At 55.6% G+C, this 14,557-nt stretch overlaps 4 protein-coding genes across 4 annotated transcripts; 3 read left to right on the forward strand and 1 right to left on the reverse strand.

Moving 5' to 3' along the window:
• Positions 1 to 1,528: 1,528 nt before the first annotated feature.
• On the forward strand, positions 1,529 to 2,485 carry N657DRAFT_638273 (uncharacterized protein; the record flags this gene model as incomplete). Its single annotated transcript, XM_062791576.1, has 3 exons — positions 1,529 to 1,737; positions 1,824 to 2,115; positions 2,342 to 2,485. The coding sequence occupies 3 exons, from the start codon at positions 1,529 to 1,531 to the stop codon at positions 2,483 to 2,485; spliced, it is 645 nt and encodes a 214-aa protein (XP_062641877.1).
• A 1,105-nt stretch (positions 2,486 to 3,590) lies between these two features.
• N657DRAFT_638274 (uncharacterized protein) lies at positions 3,591 to 4,144 on the forward strand (the record flags this gene model as incomplete). Its single annotated transcript, XM_062791577.1, has 2 exons — positions 3,591 to 3,788; positions 3,899 to 4,144. The coding sequence occupies 2 exons, from the start codon at positions 3,591 to 3,593 to the stop codon at positions 4,142 to 4,144; spliced, it is 444 nt and encodes a 147-aa protein (XP_062641878.1).
• A 455-nt stretch (positions 4,145 to 4,599) lies between these two features.
• N657DRAFT_651630 (uncharacterized protein) lies at positions 4,600 to 7,040 on the reverse strand. Its single transcript, XM_062794198.1, has one exon. It carries the CDS (start codon positions 6,827 to 6,829, stop codon positions 4,757 to 4,759), a length of 2,073 nt encoding a protein of 690 aa, XP_062641879.1. The 5' UTR covers positions 6,830 to 7,040; the 3' UTR covers positions 4,600 to 4,756.
• A 1,462-nt stretch (positions 7,041 to 8,502) lies between these two features.
• Positions 8,503 to 11,609, forward strand: N657DRAFT_638276 (uncharacterized protein; the record flags this gene model as incomplete). Its single annotated transcript, XM_062791578.1, has 3 exons — positions 8,503 to 10,409; positions 10,472 to 10,554; positions 10,876 to 11,609. The coding sequence occupies 3 exons, from the start codon at positions 8,503 to 8,505 to the stop codon at positions 11,607 to 11,609; spliced, it is 2,724 nt and encodes a 907-aa protein (XP_062641880.1).
• Between the last annotated feature and the right edge of the window lie 2,948 nt (positions 11,610 to 14,557).

The raw sequence follows: 14,557 nt of genomic DNA on the forward strand, positions 1-14,557 counted from the left end.
AGCCTCAGCCAGCAGATCCCGCTTTAGCTGCTGAAGATAGGACGCTGAACACTTGGAGAACGCAGCCTCCAAGTCGATCTGCTAAACTAAGTCAAGAGGCAACAGGTGGCGTGAGAAAAGGGGAGAGAGTAGAGGGCTTGTACGAGTTGATGGTTGAACGTCAAGGAATTGGATGTAGTTAGCGTGCCAAGGCCCTTTAGGCTTCGCGCCTCCGGGCGAAATAAATTCCATCCATCCATCCATCCTGCCAACTGAGCGGTGATCTACTGGGTTTGCAACAGCGCCTGGTTTTCCAATCTCTCCATGACCTTCGTCTGGTTTTGGAGGATTTCTGTGGAAAATGGCCATCATAGGGTTGTCCGCAGCACCAGCGGTGCCAGCAAGAGCCGAAGGTACCGGAGTATTGATCACGACCACGTAGGGGTATGATTGTTGAGATTGAGTTGATGACGCTTTTGCTTGTTCAATCGGTGATGGAAAAATCGTCAAAGTAGTGATCAATTATTCCTCAGCCAGCTCCTGGGAGCGCCGAGGGCTCATAACCTGTCGGGAGGAGCGCAGTGGGTAACGAAGCTGGTGATATTCGTCATGGCGTTGTCACTATGCTTCTTCTTGTTCTTGTTGTTGTTGATGGAAAGGACATACTAGGTAGGAAGGTTGTTTACGGTAGTACGCAAATAAAGATTACTTTCCAAGTTCGATTCCTGCGTGTCGACTGTATGTAACAACCAGCTCCAGTTGACATTGCCTCTTGGTGTCAACTGATACTGCCTCCCTCAAACGCCGTCTTCTTTCTCCTGTAGCCAATATTAAGACATCTTCTGAAGCAGCACCGGCGTCAGCATCCGGAGCGGCCCCTTCCCTTTTCTCTCTTCCTGTGCACGCCGCTGCTCCTCCTCTATAGCTCAGGTCAATATAGGTTAAGGGAAAGAAACAATCAGTTGGGAATCACTTATCGCGAACAAAGCTGCATTGGGTACGATGACCGGATGAAAAGCAATTTGTGCATGCTCCGCCCAAAATATTGCTGCTAGGCGCAAGACGCTTGGGAGCAGGGGTCGGCCCAATGTCATTTTTACATTGCTTGCAATTGGTTTCTCCTTCACGTCTACCTCAGAATAAATGTAAACAGCCATAGCCATCGCAGCTCAGGTCGGTCCAGGTCCCAGGAAGCCTTGATCAGTTCGGTATGGGAGAAATAGACTGCAGGCTCGAAAAGACGTTCGACAACCTAGAGACACATTACCATAAGTGAATATCTCTGCATTGGGACAGTGGACATACTTGGTGGGTTGCTAGGTAAGCGGCTACCTTGTTATAGCGCTTCTGATGCAGCTTATTCACAATCCAAGTTGTTAACTCGAGGGCAGTTTTCAATTTCTCCCGGTCAACCTGCTTAGCCGAGACGGTACTCACTGCACGTATCCCTACGTGCTACCTTTCTAACAAGCAAGAAAAGAAGATCCATGGGTGGGCGGACGACTACAAAGACGGCGGGTCTCTCATTCACAAGCGGAAGTTTCCCGTGATGTATTTCGACGGTCTGCGCGTGCCCCTTGATGGAGAGTTCGGAATCTCCAAAGGAAATCTATTCTCGTGGGTGCCCGCCAGGGATTTGAGGCCCTTCGACTCCGACGACCGACCCCGAATGCCGGACCGTCCATGGCTTCGGAGCCGCCCAGGCTTTCTGTCAGAGGATGAAGAACATGGCGGGAGCGGGGAGTTACGGGAGCCACGGTTTGTTGCTCGAACGAACCGACGATTCTGTGCCGTCCTGATGCTGATTGGGCAAGATGAACAGCGGACGTGTCTTCCAGCGCTAGCTATGCTAGTGATCAATATGTACAATACAACCACCGGGCCCAAGACACGCATGGACCTACGCCGCTAGCAGCATCCAATCCTCGAGCACAGCTGGTTGATCTCTCTGCCATGCCGGAATCGAACAACACGTCGAACCCTGAAGGATTGGATCCCGAGGATCCTGGCGTCTGCTACTCGGTTGATCATGAGACAGGGAATTGTATCGAGTCTACCCACGATGGCCATGCTCATGAGACGTACCAGCTGGATGGAATTGGAGAAACCCCGACCGGCCTCAGGCGCCAGTCCCAGGTATTTCCAAGCGAGACCTCCGGCCAGCACTCGCCTCCTACAATTGCGGCTTTAACTCCCGGAGAGAGTTCAGCGTCGTCTTCGTCGCTCGCGGTGATTCAAGGCCCAGACCCGGAAGAAGTACAGCAAGGGTCCAGAAGGCAATTGACGACTCATGGCGACCGTAGCAGCGCAAGTGAGAGGCAACCTCATCCGGATTTGTCCGGCCTAGCTGAAGAAGCACTAGCCGCGGCCGTTCAAGCTACATCAGGCCGAGATCCAGAATTTCATGCTCATTTCGGAGCCGCCCGACCATCATCGTCAGTATCTGTCCAGCCGTCAGCACCCCTGTTTTCTCCAGCTCACGCACGGGTCCCCCTACCGCCGCTAAGTGGATTGTTGAGTGGTGTTGGCCAGGAAAGAGCTAGTGAGTGGGATCTTAGCCCTAGAACATCTTTGCCAACCTTCGACTCCCTCACGGCTCCGCGGGATCATCGGGCGCCGCCGCCCTCACTCCTCAGAACCGGCCTCCTTCCCCGTCTCCTTCCCCGCCCGAACAGCTATAATCATGACAATGAAAGGAGCCCGACCGACAGCCATGGCCTGTATTCCTGTCCGGATTGTGATCAGGGGTTCAATCGCATGGTCATCATGGAGAGACACCGTGCGAAGCATAGTATCAAACCACAGAGGGATTTGCGTTCATTGTGACTTAATATTTACCGTCAAAGAACGGGGCAATTGTACAAGTACACAAGCAGCATTTATGCAGTGGGCTGCCAACACTCTTTCGTCCCGCCCGTGCACTGGGGCAATGCATTCTCCGGCCCACTCTGCCGCCACGGCACCGTATGCCTCTCACTCCCCTCCCGCCTTCCGCTTCCCGCGGGCTCTCACTCGCCGTAGGCCTCCCGGTTCGTGGAGACTCACTCCCCGCCGGTCTTCCACTTGCTATCGGTCTTCCACCCCCTGCCGGTCTTCCACTCCCTGCCGGTCTTCAACTCCCTGCCGGGCTCTCGGTCCGTGTTCATCAGGATGGGAAGGAAGAGCCGAGTTTGCAACGTTGTGACAGCCTGGATTTCAGGCAGTGTTCAATCTTGTCCGGGGAGGCAATATTATTATTCCTACACCGCTGTGCCCTAGGGCGTGCCGGACCTTCAACAACTTACTATACAGGAAAACCGCGCCCTCGTGGGCCGGGTGAAAAACCCGTATCGACAATCAAGGAAACGATCAGTGTGCGATCCTGCAAATACAAAGTGGGAAGGCCTCTTGGCCTTCGAAGGAAAGGGTATCAGACTGCGAGCTCCAGCTCCAGCCTCCTGGCCAGACCGTACATCGGCGGTTCCGGGGAGGCAATATATACTCGCTGTTGTTTCCTAGAAGCATCCCGACAACGGTAGCGCAGATCTGCAACACCATCCCTTCACCGACACTCTTGGATCCTTACGGTCAATTACCCCCTGCATCCAGGTGCGGCTCTCCTCGGTAGGGTGATGAAGGGTGCACGTTGCATTGCCGGCCGAGCCACGACCTGCTCGAAAGCACACCGCGAAGGCGACCCGGATGCCGTGTTTGCCGTCCAGGATTCAGGGCAATACCCGGAGCGCGATGACGAGGGCGGGTTGCTCCGTGAAGCGACAGGCAAGGGTGCGGTCCGTGCGGCCCGGTACTATTACTACGAAGCCGTTCGGGTGCGGATGCAGACGACGATGTCCAAGGCAACGTCCGGAAGGGTTGGATGTCAACAAGGCCACAAACTGAAGCGGTCGTCTGACCAAACCAGTGCTCCCTTGCCGTCTAGCAAGCGGCACTGTTCCGCGTCTCCAACCAAGCCGGCAGCGATGTGTTACCAAACCGGGTGCACCGGCGCGTCATCCTTTTCGACTACGGGATTCCTATCTACAGAGCGGCCTCTCGACAGGCGCTGCTCGGCGCGCTGGTTGACTGCATCGAGGGACACGAGTCGCTGCGGCAAAAAGCCGGCCTCCTCCACTGGGACATCTCTATCGGTAACGTCATGGTGGGGGACGACAACCGGGGTTCTTAATCGACCTGGACCTCGCTATCCACGAGCAGCGGGTGGGCGCCTCGGGAGCAAAGGGAAAGACCGGCACGAGGGTCTTTATAGCTATTGGGGCACTCCTAGGCGAGCAGCACTCGTTCATTCACGACCTCGTCATTAAATTGACGCACGAGATGGTTTTGCCCGCGCTGAGAACAGGAACTTCGTACAGCAAATGAGCGGCAAAGCAAGCGGCGCAGGACAAAAAATCACGTTTGCAGGATGGAGGATCACTTAGTTTACGAGGGGCAACGGTTATGATAGCTGACCGGGGGATGGGTAATTAGGACTGCGAGGCAACATCTGGGGGTGGTGGTTATATAACTGTGGGTGAGCCACGCGTTCGGCTTTGCAGCAAGTGCAGGATGCCTGGCCACAATGCACGAACTTGTCAAGTAGTCGATGAAACGGCTGTGGAAACCGGAGGCGAGTAGTCTCGATTGATTTGAAACGTTGTGGTTGAATTGACTGACATCAAGATGAAGAGGTTTAAGGGATGGTGGCGGTTCGCTATGCAAGTACGTTATGACATCTCGCAACGAATATAGGGGAAAGAGAGTGGGAGATGTTGAAGCAAAGCTTGACCCGGACTGGGAATCAAGGTGAAATTGACTCGAGATCTCGCGGCCACGAAAAGACGACATGAGCCCTCGATACCCTCCTAAAAAAACACAACCCGGGAAGCCAGCGTCTGATTCGGATTTGAGGAATCAGTCCATCAGTATTACCAACAAGTCCCTCAACCTCGACCTCAAACGAGACGTGTCGGTCGAGATCACTTGAGTCATACTCCTTGGAACTGTAATCATCGGGACGCGAAGCTGTAAAGGCATATACTTCGCCGTCATCGCTTTCGTGGCTTTCATCACTTATATCACTTGTCTGCGAAAGGGTGCCGCTATCTTCCAAGACAAACACGGCCATGTAGGGTCTATATCCATCGCCCTCATTGGGATCCCATAGACATCCAAGACCCAGCGGGCTTGCCTTCGCTATCGCGTCAGCAACCTCGCTTGCCATCGTGTGCATATAGCGCTCGGTAAACGAGAGGTTGTTGTACGGGATCGTCGCAAGTCTGGTATCACGTTCAAGATATGCCTTGATATTATCGGAGAGACTGGTGTGACCGGCTTTTGCTAGATGCCGCGCAAGATAGGCAAGTTGTTTCCGTTGGCCAGGCTCCAGAATGCCAGAGAGGTCTTCTACCCATGCGCCTGGGAGGGGCCATTTGCAAGTGTCGATGATTTTGTAAATTTTCCACATGTGGCCGCGTGTTTTGATGCCAGACTTGGTGAGCGAGACGTCAAAGAAGCGACAGCTTCTGTTGAATGTCAGGCTGTGTTGATTGCTTGGGCTGTTGAACTCGTCGAAAAGACTCGCTTTCAAGAATTTCGAGACATTCATCTTGGATGCTCTTGGGTTTGCCGAACGTCCGTTGTGGAGGACCTCGCCGTTAAGCAAACACAGAGCGAGGATAGCCAAACTTAGGCTAACATTTTCTTGCATCAGCTGCCGGACGTTGAGTCGGGTCGAGTACTGGCAGCAATTGGCGGTGATAGCGAGTCTGTCCCAGCGCTCCTTCATCTGTCTCTTCTCAATGTCGGCGATGATGCGTGGCGTCATGGGCTCTGAGGGTTTTAGTACAAGCCTGTACTTGCTGGCGGTCTGAAGAATTTGCTTTATGACCTCTTTTCTCTTCCTCATCGTGGGATTTGAGAGTATACGGTGCCGGCCGATACTCTTCCAACACGCTAAACAAAGGCGTGTTGCCTCCTCCAAAAAATTGACGGAGCGAATGCACAGCTCGCCGTCCACGTTGCCAAAGATCGGGCTGCCGTAGGGATTCCTCATGTTTCCATAGAAACGCTTAAGGCCTTCGAGGTCTTCCGAATGCTTGATAAGTAGCTTCATCCTGGTGCCTCCTTTGTAATTCTCCTGAAAGATCCAACCGCGGTGCCACCAGTCGTCTTTGGTAATCCGATGTAATATTTCCAGGGCCATCCATGCCTCCTGTGGGTTTCTGTTACGCGACAACCGGATATGGGCTCCATTCCCCGAGGTCAGCTTGCGCTGAAGGAGGTTTGCGAGGAGTTTCAACTCCCGAGCTGATGTGATTGGTCTTACTAGCAATCCGACAGGGTGCTTGCTGAACTTGTAGACAAGGTCCATGACTTCCATTCCCTCCCGCTTTTGAATGCATGCTTCGTGGTCGCATGTTGGTCTTTTGCAACCGTCGGTATCCTGAATGATGCCGTGTTGATCGATCCAGAGAAGGTCGACGTCGATCGTTCGCATGTAAATGAAGATGCGATCCAGGATAGTGTTGCGGACCCGGGATGGTTCAAATCCTTGACCGACCCTTTCTTGGACGTGGTATAACCCCGCGGTTTTGTCCTCGAATTTTGAAGCCGTCCACGTGTACGACAAGGCCACATATTTGCGAAGTTGAAGGGGGTTGATGCGCTCTCGGCTCACCCGTATAGCAGATGCTTTCCGGTTTGTTGGACGCTGAGGCAGCTGTAGGCATTCAAGGTTCTCGAGAAACCTCAGCACTCTGCTCTGAGTTATTGCGGGGTTGCTCTGAATGCCGACCAGAAGGGGAACAATCGAATTGCCCTGCTGACGCGCAATCTCAGACAGAGAGCTGTTCCCATCGTCGTCTCTTACCATATTGATGCTTGCAACTCAGTCCAAGCTTGATGCGTTGGTTCTGGATTGCAGCCCAGTCGCTGTTGTGATAGGGTTGATTCTCAAAGGATAATGCACTCGTGGGTGAGCGTCATAATAGCTGGGCCAAGGGTGGTGAGAAACTACACGGCCGGGGATAAACGACGTCCGCTGGCGGTTGCGTTGGGCGTCAAGCGGCTCTTGCGGTTCCGTATGTCTATTGGCTCACATGAAGTGCAGCAGGATGAATTCGGGGCTGTGCTAGGTTTTCACTTGCGCGCTACAACACCAACGGCCAGTCGGTATGGCCCATTCTGCAAAGCGGCCGCAGAGGGCGGAGAACCTACTTGCACAGCCACCTCACCTGGCACGGCAGCTGAATAAATATTTCAAGCTGCGCGTGTAATTGGCTATAATCACATCGTACCGCATACACTGTCGCCACGAGAACATCGGCGAGGCGGATACCACGTCATTCTGCGGGCCTCAATACATGTAAAGAGAAACAAGCCAATCAGAAACGCTACTGTTGCTCAGGTTTGGTCGACTCAACCATTGCAGCCTTGTCGTGGCTCCCTCGTCTCCTTCTAGACGCTAGAGCTCCCACAAAAGGCCACCATCTCTCATCTCGACCTTTCCTTGACCATCAGAAATGTCACTCCATTTCCCGACGGTCCTAGCGTAACAAGGTAAGGATGGCTAAGCGGAAGCACTTCTACGCCATTGCCCAGGGAAACTGTCCTCCGATGGTCTCCCAATGTTGCTAAGAAAAGCTGCCCGCTACCATTCGATGGCGAGAAGTTAAACCACGTCTATAACAGGGCATTGGTCCACGTGTACGTCAACGAGTGTCCTAGGGCTCGGTACAAAGGTTTTGCCACATTTGAGGAGGCCAAATCCTACCTGGACGATGCCGGACATACGACATTCCACTTCAATCAGAGCCCAGCGGACGGCCCTAAGTCGAGATCATCCGTCATCCGGCTGACGCACAGGACCCCTACATTGGACCCCGACAAATCGAAGGTCCCGCGCTGGCTCCGCCCTGCGACGATTGGCTTAGGTGACGCCACAAAGTACGGGACTCGTGCCAAATTTTTGAAGGGGTGAAATGCGCTTGCCCTTCAACTTTTTACCCTGGCGTTTGCCCTTCCCCAAAGCACCACCCAACCCCCAACCCCCCCCCCCCTTCCCCCTTCTTTTCCCGTCGACGTCCTGCGTCCAGCAATCCAGCAATCGCACTGTAGCAACCTGATAGAAAGCTTCTTCATCGCGGTTTGTCTTCAGTGCAGTTGAACTCCTCTACTGTCACGGGATAGTCCCGTGACAGGGTTAGGGCTACGTTATGTAGGGAGATGGTCTGTGCGTAGCTCTGCCCTGCAGGGCTTTCCCGTAGCTGCGCACAGCCCACAGTTCTGGTTCCTTGCGCAACTATTGCAGTTCAACACCATACCCAAGACTGCCTATCAATCCCGTGATAGTTAGTTGCGCCTTTTGTTTGCGTTGCGCGAAACGCGTTCTACTTGCTCAGAACGATTTTCAGCGATTTGATTGACGCGCGCGCGGCGCAGACCATCAATTTGAACGACTTTCGGCAGCGATCGACGCGCCAAGGACCAAGCGCACCAATTAACAGAGAGCCAAGACGGCATTGCGAATAACAATACAAGGATACCATGTCTCAGCCGATCGAATTCGGTGATATCTCGAGGGCGGCCGCGGAGGCCATTGACGGCGACCGCCTGCCGTTCCTGAAGGCCTTCTTCCAGGAGTGTCCCTTCACCATCAACACCGACCCGCGGGTCGTTGACATAATCAAGGAGGCTCAGGATGTAGCTACACCGGTCGGGCAGCTGTTCATTGTGATGAACGGCGCCCTGGAGATTCAGAAGAACAATGCCGACAACCGACTCGACGATGCGGTGGCCAAGGGCAAGGAGCGCCTCAATGCCACCGCCGCCCGGAGCCAGCTTTTCGAGAGCGAGAGGGACAGGCTGAGAATCCAGCTGCAAGAGTATCTCAATACGAACATCAACCTGGAGAGCCGGATCACCAGAGTCACGACTCAGCTCGACGAGGCCAATGCTAGAGTGCAAGCCATCAACACCCAATTGCAGACTGTCACCACTCAAAAAGCCGTTTTTGAAGCGCAGGCACGCGATGCCGTCACCCAGAAAGCCCAACTCGAGGCCCAGAAGACCACGCTCGAGATCGAGCTCCAGCAGGCCAGTGCGACGGCCGCAGCGACCATCCCGCTCCCGGCGAACCCAGTCCCGGAGCCACAGAACGCGCCGCCGCAGCACCCTGCACCGCAACCGGCTCCCGGTGCCCAAAGCAACATTGACCGGCTTACGGCCGCGATCAACAACCTCGCCGGCAGCCGGGGCGGCGACGGGAACGACACCAACATGCCGCATCCGACCCCTTTCACAGGTAGTGACATGGATTCAGTTGCTCGCGCCCAAGCTTTTCGCACCTGGAGGGGCCAGATCACTGCGCGTTGGAACGCGCGCCCCCAGGAATTCCTCACGGAGCGCGCCAAGATCATCTACGCGGCGTACATGCTGGGTGGCGCTGCAGCCGACGGCGTCTCCCACGGCTTGGCAATCATCAACGCCAACCCACACAACATGAACGTCTGGGAGTGGAAGACTGGTGAAGCGTTCTTGGAGCACCTTGCTAGCCGCTACGCCACCGTCGACCTTGCCCAGATTGCGGAGGGTCGGCTCCATGAGCTTAAGCAGAAGGGCAAGTTCGCCCGATTTACCGACTTCCTTGTTGAATTCACGAATCTCACCGACATGGCCCGTTGGGACGGCGCATCGCGCGTTCGCGCTCTGAAGGCCAAGATGGACTCGGAAATGCTGGACAAGGTGGCCAGCCAGATCAATACTCCAGCGGACGACGATTTCCCCGGTTGGGCAGGCATGACCCAGAAACTGGCGACCAACATTGAGAACGCAAAGGTCCTGCGTGGAATCGCCGGTCCCAGCGGCAACAACCAAAACAACGGCAATAACAACAACAACCGGAATAACAATGGCGGCAACGCGGCGGGCGGCGATCCCATGGATCTGGATGCCATCAAACTCGCCGTCACCAAGCTGGACCCCGCGGAACGGCAGCGTCGTCTGGATGAGAACCTTTGCTTGCACTGCGGCAAGCCGGGTCACCGCATGATGCAGTGCAGGAGCCTCAGCCGCAAGGGCGACAACCGTGGCAGCCGCGATGGCGGTCGGCAGCAGGGCTACGGCCAAGGCTACAACAACCAGGGTTACCAGGGCGGTTACCCGCAGCAGACTCCGGCCTCGTTCGGAAACTACGGAGGCAGTTACTACGGCAACAACGGCTACAGCCAGCAGTTTGTCCAGCCTCGCGGAGGTGCCCCGCGTGGTGGTTACGGCCGCGGCGGGTATGATCAGCAGCACCTACGTCAATTTGACATCCCGCAAGTCAACGTTTTGAATCCCGGGTTCATCATCCCCGAGACCGGTTCCACGAACGGCGATTACAACCACGGAGTCCAATACTCTGGTCCTCATGTTCATTGGGACAAGGGCACCGACAACCAGTCGGAAAACGAGTAACCTCCATGCGAAGTCGCGCGTGGAGGTCCCACCACCAGGAACATCATATGGAAGATAGATCAGGAGCATCAGCCCAGCTGCAGATTAGCGCAGTTGGCTCGTTAGCGAAATCGATCACGTTGTCTTCTTACATTGACCTTGGTGAGCGCATCATACCGTGCACATCTTTGGTGGATTCGGGCTGTACTGGGCTCGCATTCATGGATTTCAGCTTCGCAATGCGACATCGGGTGCCATTCCGGCGGTTGGAACGGCCGAAGCCACTCTTCTTGGCGGACGGCGTACTGTCGACATGGATTACGTACGTCACCGACCTCTGGTTCGGAGTCGGTGATCACCGAGAGCATCTTCAATTCTACATCACCACGTTAGCAAAGGACAACCCAGTTATCCTCGGCCTCCCGTGGCTATCCCGCCACAACCCCGCTGTCGACTGAGGCAGGCTGCGGCTGACCTTTCGAGGTCAATGCCGTGGTAAATGCCTTCCCCCCAACGTTGACGAGCAGGAGGCTCCGTGCGCGGTAGCTGCCACGCCCTCACCATATCAAGCCACGGTCGAGGAGGTGGAGGACGAGGGCGAGCCAAACTGGGAACCGGAAACCAACAACAGACTGTCGGAGGCGGCCCGCGCCAGAAGATCGAGGCACAGGCGCGAATGGCGTCAACGAGCGCGAGAGCGAGAGATCAAGAAACGGGCGTTGACCGAAGGCCCGCGTTGGACCCAAGCGCCGCCGGGCGCCCGGGCGGTGATGGTACCGAACACACCGTCGCGAAAGCCGCTGCCCAGCCGCTTGGCCGCAGGGTCCCGGAAACCAGCTTTGAAACCAATTTTGAAGCGCCGGCCGCTCACCACGCCGAGGCGGGAGAAGCTCAACGCGGCTGACTTGCGGCTACTGAGCACACCGAATTTCCTACTCCTGGCGCGCCAGAAGGGCGTTACGGTGATGCGGACCACCTTGGCCGAGCTGGAAGAGGCCGCTCGCAGCGCGCCTGCCATCCACTTGCCCGACTTACCGGAAGAGTTCTTCCTGGACCTTTTGAAGCGGCGGGGCAGGCCGGAAGACTACACTTCCCGGCTGCCTACCGAATTCTTCACGACTTCGTCAATGACGCGTTCGCTGACATCGAAATTATGCGCAAGATCACCGAGGAAGATGCGACCAAGTTCTTCGCCAAAGCTGACAAACCCACTTTGACGGCGGAAGAGATCAAACGGAGGTTGCCAAAGGAATACAAAGACCTCTTTGCAGCGTTCCTGCCGCAGGAAGCTGACTGCTTACCGCCACACCGATCGTATGATCACAAGATTGAGCTTTTTCCCGGCCACAAGGTTCCCGTGGCGAGGAACCGGCCGCTGTCACCCATGGAACTACGCGTGGTGAAACGGTGGCTGGACGACAACTTGGCAAAGGGCTTCATTCGGCCGTCCAAATCAGCCGCGGCATCGCCAATCCTACTTGCTCAGAAGCCGGGAGGCGGCGTACGCATTTGCGTAGACTACAGAGGCATCAACAACGTCACAATGAAGAGCAGGTATCCCATTCCCCTGATCCGGGAGACACTCGATTCCATTTGCAAAGCGACGATCTTCACCAAGTTGGACGTCATCGCGGCGTTCAACAGAGTGCGCATCGCGGAAAGCCACGAGTGGCTCACGGCGTTCATCACCCGGTTCGGCCTGTACGAATCCTTGGTTACCCCGTTCGGTCTGCAGGGCGCGCCGGCGACCTTCCAGCACTACATCAACGACGTGCTCTATGACATCTTAGATGCCCACGCAACGGCGTACCTCGACGACGTTCTGGTGTATTCAACCAACAGGAAAGACCACATTCAGCATGTACGCGACGTGTTGAGGCGCATGATCGACGCCGGCCTTCAAATCGACATTGAGAAGTGCGAATTTCACACAGAACGCACCAAGTACTTGGGACTTATTATCACACCAGGCGGTATTGAGATGGACCCAGAGAAGGTGGTCGCGGTTACTTCCTGGGAGACACCTACTACGCGCAGGCAAATGCAGCGTTTCTTGGGGTTTGCCAACTTCTACCGGAGGTTCATTTCGGGCTTTTCCGGTCTAGCGAAGCCGCTCTACGACCTCACAAGGAAAACAGCAGGATGGGAATGGACGGACGAGTGCCAAAAGGCGTTTGAGCAGCTGAAGCGCTGCTTCTCAACGGCGCCGGCGCTCAAGATCTATGACTGGGAAAAACCGACCGCCGTCGAGACTGACGCGTCGGATTGGGCGTCCGGCGGCACCCTCCTCCAACAGTGGGAGGATGACGAGTGGTATCCTGTGGCTTATTTCAGCGCCAAACACTCAGTCTAAGAGGTGAATTACGACATCTACGACAAGGAGCTGCTCGCAATCATCAAGGCTCTCGAAGAGTGGCGTCCCGAGTTAGAGGGAGCTACGCAGCAGTTTACTATTGTCACCGACCACAAGAACCTGCAGACCTTCTCGACGACGAAGCAACTGTCGCCACGCCATATGAGGTGGTCAGAGTTCCTGTCAAAGTTCAATTTCCGCATTGTTTACCGCCCCGGATCGGCAAACGCGCTTCCGGATGCGTTGAGCAGGAAGCCGGAGGATATGCCGGCCGATGTCGACGACGATCGGTTACGTAACCGCAAGAAGCCACTCATTCCGCCGTCGCGGTTTGACAAGTCTTTCGAGTTGGGCGCGTTGAGGATCTACCAGCTAGACACCTCCCGCCATATTGACGATCTGATCTCAGAAATGTATGAACGGTCGCCCTTCCTTCAGTCGGTCATTGAAGCTCTGTTGAGCGAGAGGCATCGCGAATGGCCGCCCGCACTGAAGAAGGTCCTCCGCATCCCAATGGCTGAATGCCGCGTGGTAGCAGGAAGAGTGCTTTTCCGGGACCGCCTGGTTGATCCAGACGACTCGACGATGCAATTGCAGCTCATTCACCGCGTTCACAGCTCATATCCTGGAGGCCACCCGGGAAGGACCAAGACCATCGACCTGCTGAACAGGAAGTACTGGTGGCCGGGCATCACGGTCGCAGTGCGCGCGTACTGCAACGCATGCCTACTGTGCGACAAGACCAAGAATTCGACGTCGGCGCCGCCTGGTTTCCTAAAGCCGTTGCCCATACCGCTGTCGCCGTGGAAGGATATCTCTGTCGACTACATTACACCGCTGCCGTCTTGCACATGGCACGACCAAACGTACAACCACGTCGCGGTCGTGGTGGACAGACTGACGAAGATGCGTCACTTTATCTCGACGGTGACTCTGGAAGCCGAAGAGCTCGCGGATCGGTTCATTGAGCGCGTGTTCAGCTTACACGGCCTGCCCGAGACCATCGTATCAGATCGCGGTTCACAGTTCGTTTCTATGCTTTGGAAAGCACTCTCCACGCGTTTGGGAGTCACATTGAGACACTCTTCGGCGTTCCACCCACAAACTAACGGGCAGACGGAGCGTATCAACGCGGAGCTGGAGCAGTATTTGCGTCTATACATTGACTGGGCGCAGGATGATTGGGTCCGGTGGTTGCCGCTGGCGGAGTTTGCGGGCAACAACACGATGTCTGAGACGACGGGCGTATCACCATTCTTCGCGAACTACGGCTTTCACCCCCGGATGGGCGTTGAACCGACCGGACCCTGCCCGCCCGAGGCTTCCGAAGCGCAAAAGAGGGAGTTCTTCCGCGCGAGGGAGATTGCCGACCGGTTCAAGCGCATACTCGACTACGTCACTGCATTGGCAAAGCAAGCTCAAGATCGCTACGAGAAAGGGGCGAACCGACGCCGGAAGGATGCGCCGGTATACAAGCCTAAAGACAAGGTGATGCTCAACACGCAGAATTACAAGACCGGCCGACCGTCGAAAAAGCTGGAACCCCGCTGGGAGGGCCCATTCGAAGTTGAGAAGGCATCTTCGCACGCGGTGACGCTGAAGCTGCCCGTGAACATGAAGATCTTCAACACCTTCCATGTTAGTATGGTCCGACCGTACCGGGGCGGCACCGGCATCCCCGGGCAACATGCGATACAACAGGACGTCCGAGCGAACCGCGGTCGCGTCATTACGCGTGCCGACGATGGAGAGGAAGTAGTGAAATGGCGATTCGAAAAGATCATGGACTACGGCAAGGCTGACAACGGCCGT

Source organism: Parathielavia appendiculata, assembly GCF_033297405.1.
Source record: "Parathielavia appendiculata strain CBS 731.68 unplaced genomic scaffold N657scaffold_62, whole genome shotgun sequence".
NCBI lineage: Eukaryota > Fungi > Ascomycota > Sordariomycetes > Sordariales > Chaetomiaceae > Parathielavia > Parathielavia appendiculata.

Coding starts and splice junctions, on each gene's coding strand:
- N657DRAFT_651630 (XM_062794198.1), bottom strand. CDS start 6,829: ATGGTAAGAGACGACGATGGGAACAGCTCTCTGTCTGAGATTGCGCGT.